This window comes from Aplidium turbinatum, chromosome 4 (genome assembly GCF_918807975.1).
Source record: "Aplidium turbinatum chromosome 4, kaAplTurb1.1, whole genome shotgun sequence".
Classification (NCBI taxonomy): Eukaryota; Metazoa; Chordata; class Ascidiacea; order Aplousobranchia; family Polyclinidae; genus Aplidium; species Aplidium turbinatum.
Window position 1 is genome coordinate 38446418 of NC_137475.1, and position 7068 is coordinate 38453485.

At 37.4% G+C, this 7068-nt stretch overlaps 1 protein-coding gene across 5 annotated transcripts in view; it reads left to right on the forward strand.

Annotated features, from left to right (window-relative positions):
- LOC145768168 (cGMP-specific 3',5'-cyclic phosphodiesterase-like) overlaps positions 1-6756 on the forward strand; it is a 31345-nt gene extending 24589 nt beyond the window's left edge. For 3 of the 5 annotated variants that reach the window (XM_082579640.1, XM_082579642.1, XM_082579644.1), the window contains 4 exons: positions 963-1143; positions 4276-4339; positions 5169-5327; positions 6111-6756. In XM_082579640.1, the coding sequence (XP_082435766.1) occupies positions 963-1143; positions 4276-4339; positions 5169-5327; positions 6111-6224 (518 nt within the window). In that variant the 3' untranslated portion in view covers positions 6225-6756. Of the gene's footprint in view, positions 1-962; positions 1144-1562; positions 1627-4275; positions 4340-5168; positions 5328-6110 lie in introns of those variants that run through there. The other 2 variants (XM_082579641.1, XM_082579645.1) reach the window with 2 other exon arrangements.
- The last annotated feature ends 312 nt before the right edge of the window (positions 6757-7068 follow it).

Genomic DNA, 7068 nt, shown 5'->3' on the forward strand with positions numbered 1-7068 from the left:
TCTTAAAATCCAAGTTACGTGATATTATCCCACTTTCCGAAACTCTTTCGTTTCCTAAGTAAGCCTACGCGGATCATTTCATTTATTTACGAAAATTAGATTCAATTTAGCGCGCTAGACTACAAGGTAACTCTAGCGGTTAACTCGTTAAATGCGTAATTAATATTTCCCAAATCGCGTTATTGTGCGTATTTAATTTGGCAACGCCCAGTCTTTTACGTTGCATTATTACTTCATAGAGTAAAAACAGAGAGAGACTGTTCACCAGGCATTTTATAATAAAAGTAATTTGCGTTCTTCTGGTGACTATTTACTAGGTTACCTCCTGATGTTAAAGATGATAATCTTTAATCTATCATCTTTAACATCAGGAGGTAACCTAGTAAATAGTCACCAGAAGAACGCAAATTACTTTTATTACTTCATAGAGTGTTGGGTGTCCTTAGCCCTCAGCGCAATAAGCTTTTGTTTTGTAGCTTTTACTCCATTTTGGCTTTTCGACTATTGTCTTCTGATGTAATCACACTATTTTTGTCAGACTGCAATCATAGGAAACAGTGTTTCTCGGTTTCTTCACTCGTCGTAATAGTGCCGACAAGACAAAGAGCACAAAGCGAACTAACTTAAACGCGCCATGAAAGGCTCGTTACCGAAATCGATTATAGGCTTGTTGCTCACAGCGACCGGCATGCGCACTTAACAGGTTAAAATTAAAACATGTAAAACGACCCATCATTTTTTCAATACCGATTTTCAAAAAGAGTAATTTTTGCTCACACACGTGACTTATAAAGTGTAAAAGTTTTTTTTTTTAAGGTTGCTGAAGAATGAAGATATGTTTACAGTAGTTTCCCTTCATATGCTTCAATGCTTTGTATTTTACCGTTTATTCTGGACTACGACATATGTTTAGAGTTAGACCTTGACTGAAAAAAAGCCTAAAAGTTTTGTTTGTTGTGCAGGGTGCGAAATTCTTTCCCAACTGAGCTCTGCAGAGTATGCTGAAGTGATTAAATTGATCCAGCATGCCATTCTCAGCACGGATTTGGCAATTTATTTCCAGAAACGTCAGGCATTTTTTGATGTTGCACAAGCAGGAAAGCCGGACTGGAAAAACAACGAAACACATAGAGAACTTCTAAGGTAAGTCTACCGCGCATTAAAAGCAAAATTTCTTGATAAAATCCATAATAGGTTTACGAGATTTGTAAAAACGGCACATAGACTTCAGTAGCCTACAACTTATGTTTGGCTATTTCAATAATTGTCATTACTTTGTATATATACATATCGCAACTACTTTTCAACAAGCTGTGATGCTATGTTTATCCAATTTCTAAACCATTGTTTATCTAAATCTGCTTCTTTTGCACAGTATAATGATGAATAAGCTATCGGCTGCGTCACTCAATATCCATTTGGCAGGGTGTCTTGATGTAGACTGCAATAAGATCTGAGTAATTTATTAATAGCTTACATTGTAAATGTGAACGACTGCGGTCTACGATCGATCGTAGGCTTGAAAATCTTTGAGCTACTAATAAATTACTCTACGGACTCAGGAGCGTTTTAATTACTGGATGTGACATATCGGGTATCACCAAGCCTTGGAACATTCAGAAGAAGGTAGAAACTCTTGGGAATGACATGTCTTCTTATCCTTGACCTGTTTCACAGTGACTTGTCACAAATTCGTTTTTTGACTGGCTTGCATTAGGCCTAAGCACACAATCACACGTCTTTAAAGCACTCCCATTTTCATCAATCTACAGTTTAGTGAGTGAATGTCATTATTTGCTCGTTGATTCAGCACAATGTCTAAAAAAACGGGCCTAGACAATTAGTTGGCATCAATTTACTCTCAATTATCCTCGCAAAAACTTTTGGCAACTTCAAACATGTCTGTTTTTCAATGAAGTATCTTTTATTGGGGATAAGTTAAATTATTCAAATTTGGCAACACTGCAGTACAAAACTATTTACGTCTCTTGGAACACTACAAAAAGGCGGAAATACAGAAGATAGACCAGAAAGGACTTAAAGCTCTTTGAAGCAGTCCAGCGATGTCGATGTAGCCTTGTTAAAAATAGAAGACCAAAACTAATAAAGAACTCATATTAATTAAACAGTAGCCCATTCAGATCAAATTTGGCTTAAAGATACTGTATCATAAAACTTCAAATACTCAAACATGTGAGGAAAGTAATGGAAATTTTATAAAACGGATTTAAACAAATTCCGTCAAAGTCGATTTTCCGTTTATTGGACATCGGCATTAATTGCTTACCTCTAAGCTACAAATATTTCATCCTGTCGTTATTTATTTATGTATTCTCCCTTTCTGGTTTTGTCCGCACTGCTGAGTCAACGGAAACAATGAGCAATCCTCACTTGTAAACAAGCTTTTGGGCTGCACTCATGCATGGGATTGCTTATCAAGTAAATTTTTTTTTTACTAATCTTACTAGTGCTATTATCTTCATTTTGCGAACATCCATTATGTCTGGCAAAAGTCACCGATATATTTTGCTTTGGCTTGCCTCAGTGTAATCCATATGTACACCAAAACACAACATAGCCTACATTAAAATTGTGATGCACTGGTGTAGGCTACTGAGCTACACATGTGTAACTGTAGTCGCCATATGCAAAATACTGCAGCTAATTTATATTTCGCTTTTATAGCAGATACAAGTTCAAAAACTCCACTTTTAACTTTACTGGCTTAACATAATCTTTTATCTGATAGCCGATAAAACAAATTTTTTGTAAAAAAAAGACTGTCATTCTGTGTCAAAAGCGTCATTATCGTAGGTTATTGGTTTATGGGTCAGCCGGTGGTGTGCACTTATTTGGTGATTTCTATTTTTGCATGTTTGCGGTGTATAAATAATTGCGCTTAAACAAAGAGTTAAACTGTTTGGCCGATTCAACAATGGTTGTGACAAACTAAGACTTCAAGCTATGCTTCAAGCTATCGGCTGCTTGGCCAAGTAGTAAGAGCGCTGGTTTGACTTTCGATAGGGCGCCGGTTCGTCAAGGGCATGTCGCTGTTGTTGGCTGGGGCCTGGAACTTAAAGAAACGGTTGCGTATTCTTTGGATATATTGCATTTTTCTTAAAAATGTCTTAATTTAGGGCAAGAGGATCTCATTGGTACTTGCCCAAATTATCTTCGCAACGGCCCTGCATGGCTATGTATGTGTCGACTATCAATAAATACCGCGTTTAAGCCAACAATGTGACTTGTTACTTCAACGCAATGTTCAAAAGAAACGTTACAGAGCGGTAAAAACACCACGTTAAATCGAACTCAGCAAAAATGTCAATACCACGTTTTCTTCAATCTAAATGCATGACAAGTGGCTTTTAAATTAGCCCTGTAGCGCCCCGCTTTCGTGGCATTATTACCATTATCACGTTGAAGTAAATTGGTGCAGTAATGTAAATTTTACGTTTTTCGGAGTATCACATGAACGTTGAAACAACGTTCAAGCCAACGTGGTTGCAGATTGGATTTAATGTGATAGTCTACTGTTAATTGGGTAGCTCGTATTCTTTTCTGTAGCCTTTTCATATTTTCTCAGTGTTTTTTTTTTAACGTTCTGGTTGCAGTAATTGCCCTTAGTGTGTCAGCGTTTGAATGCAAAATCTGTGCATTTTCACTTCATGCTGCGGTATCAGAAGAAAACAAGACAACTTCATAAAGATACTGTATAAAAATCGAACTAACCTACAATTTTACAGACAAAGTAGCTAAAGACAGCAGGATCTTGGTGTATCAAATTGCACATGGGTATATGCAAATACTTCATAAAATCGTTTCACTAAAAGATGTCAATTGAGGCGTAGCCTGCCACACAAGTTTTTTTCGGGGAGGCAATTTTGGAGGTGGAATATTTGTAATTTCCTAAGAAAAAGTGCGCAAAATTGTAATAATGTTGAATCAGAATTTTTTCTGGGGTAAAAAAAAAATTTAGGTCCAATACCCCTCCAGTAACGTTGGCAGGTTGACTTTTAGATCCAGGCCTGGGATACTTTTAGGCGTCTTTTCCAAAGGGTCCCAGGAACTTCAAGAAATCACCGCGTATTCTTTGAATACAGTGTGTTTTTCTTGTAAGTGTTGAGATTTGGGGCCAGAGGATCTCACTGGCACTGGGCTCAAATTATTCTCTCAACGACCCTCCAGACACATCCCTGGTTAGCAAGCAGCCGAGTAGGAATCTTTCTAACTTCTCATTTTCCTCTGTTTTATGATTTGCTTTTGCGCACACAGGGGAATGGCTATGACTGCAACGGATATCTCGGCCATCACTAAGCCGTGGCCAATCCAATTTAAGGTATTTCAATGTGCAAACAGCAAACTATAATTTACCAAAGTTTATTGTAATTAAAAACAAGCATACCTACTTTAAGTATGCTGTTGGATAAGTGTATATAACGAAGTGACATAGAACCCCAACATTCAATGGTGGGATGCGATTTTTTCCGATTTTCACAACAACCAATAAGTTAAAAATGTTATTGGGATGTCTACTGAATCTAATACGTGTAGCTTAAGCGCACTTGTCACTATTGGAGTAGTATTAAAGCGACTAATTTTTCATTCACGTTCAAATTAGATTGTTGTGCAATATATTTTGAATCACGTAATTATAACATTAAACCTATTCTCTTTCGTGCAATTTGCAAGCAGGTTTTCTTGCATGCCTAGTTTTAATACGGACAGCATGTTTCTTGTTCCATCTAACCAATTTGCATGTATCATTTCTTCTATACTAAAGTAGTGTATGTACTGTAGCATAATATGTATTACACATTCGCATAACGTTTTGCGTCAAGACATCATTTGTTACGCTTTACAAATTGTAAAAGCTTGGGCCAGAGTTCTCAACCTTCTTATTATCGTTCGCTACTGCCACAGACTTTTGAGAGATAGCCTACATTTACAAACGCCCCTCCAGGTGTTTTCGAATCAGACTTTGGGTAGTTATCAGACATCTTAACTATCTTGCTTTGGTAAATTTGGTTGCAGTTGAGAACTCTTACAAGCATTCTTGATTTTGAAGTGAGTTCGAGTCCAATTATAGGGCGTAACTCTGCGCCTACCGCATGTGGTTGTTAATCACATAATAATTTTCATGATTCATTTCATGATCATCAAAACAGGTGGCACAGGAAGTGGCTGAAGAATTTTTCGAGCAAGGTGATATTGAAAAGAATCGACTTCATCAAGAACCTATTGATATGATGAACAGAAAACTTCGGCATAAATTGCCCAGCATGCAAGTCGGCTTCATTGAAACCATATGCTTGCCTTTGTATGAGGTAGGCCTAGGAAAGTTGGACATCTACTGACAGATCTACTGTAGCCTACTATTAAAACTGATTATCTGCCGCATTATGTAGCTACGTCTATTTCTTAAGTTTGATCCTTCTGCAAACCTTAAAGTCCCAGCAATCCTATATTTTAGGTTAGGCCTACGTTTTAAAAAATGGAGATTTTTCTCGTATCCAGGCTTACGCTAGTGGCTGAAGATAAAAGTGAAGGCAAGGAAGTCGGTCTTAGTGTCCACCTTCAGGATTGCCAAGTGTCTTGCTATCAACACAGCCGTTCTTTGGTGGTGTCGAACTGACGTTTTTTCGAGCTACCAGAGTCCAGGGCTCTGACTGCTCGGCTATGCAGCCAAAGGTTGTTGTGTAGCACAGCCGTGTACTTTTGGTGTTTCCATGTGATTGTAGTGTAGATGGAAACTCAGTAGTCTGCATTTGTAATCGGAGCTACTTTCTGAAGCATTGTTTTCATCTAATTTGTTTCAAGACGTGTAGCAACCATTAAAACGTGATATAATTTATTGATGACACAACAACAACATTATTATTTAAGACTTATCCTTACTACGTTAACAGTAGCAAAGAACACAAAGCCATCGTTTTTGCAGTTTTTGGAATGAGCTGACCTGGAATCGAACTCATAGGCTACCTACGAGAACTAGAACCGAGGACGATGATTCTTTGCCACTGAGCTAGTTATTTTAACTTGGTTGGTTGCACTCTCCACAACGTGCTTGTAGTCGTTGCATGTCATTGATATGTGTCTTTTTTTTTCAGTCGTTAAGCAAAGTAACCACTGGACTTCAACCCTTGCTGGATGGTTGTCTCTCGAACAAGAAACACTGGCAGGAATTGTCAAACAAAGGAGCTTCTGTAGAAACTGATTTGTAAATTTTCCGTCAGTCTATCTACTTCTTCAAAATCCTGTGTGGTTGCTTGCGTGCGTTAACAGCCAACAGAAGCACCAATGCACCATATTACTTCAATTCAACGTTGTAGGCTGCAATGTTGGAACAACGTTTATGGATATTGCTTTGTAAATTGTTTTTTCAATCAATTGGTATTATGGGTGTACCGTACTGAAACAGGTTGTTGTGGACACACACAAAACTTTGGTGTCTAAATAGTTTTCATTAATCGTAATGGGGTTAGGCTACTATGTAAACGATGACACAACATCTGCTCACGTGAAAAAGTAATCCGGAATACTCAAACGGCTAATCTACGTGGCATCTTGTGCTTTCATGTGTCCTGCTGAAGAGATGTAAGTTTGGCTATGGTAATATTAATAGACTGAAATCTGTTCGACATAGGAAAGGCTTGTAACCTACACGTTTTTTGATTTGTCGCATGTGAGAATTTTTCACAGTGACAAACGTTTTTTTTTTCTAATTGAGATAAAATAAAACGGTTATGTAAGTCGTAGGAGTATCGTTAACTCATTGAATAATCTAATAGGCTACAACTTTGACGTGCAGGTTTAGTTCAATGAAAAAAAAACAATGTTTAATTTTCTAATATAATTTACGTTGCTACCAAGTAGGCTACCCTGAGCAACCGACTTATTTGTGTAATAAAATGATTGACTTCTTCAACTTGAAGTCAACTGCAAAACTTAGGCTACGACATTTCTATAAAATGTTTGTTTTTTACAATTTTTAGATGAGGTAGCTTATGTGGAGTGTAATCAGAACTTTGATTTATGCATTGTTTAGTTTTAATTGAACTTCAATAA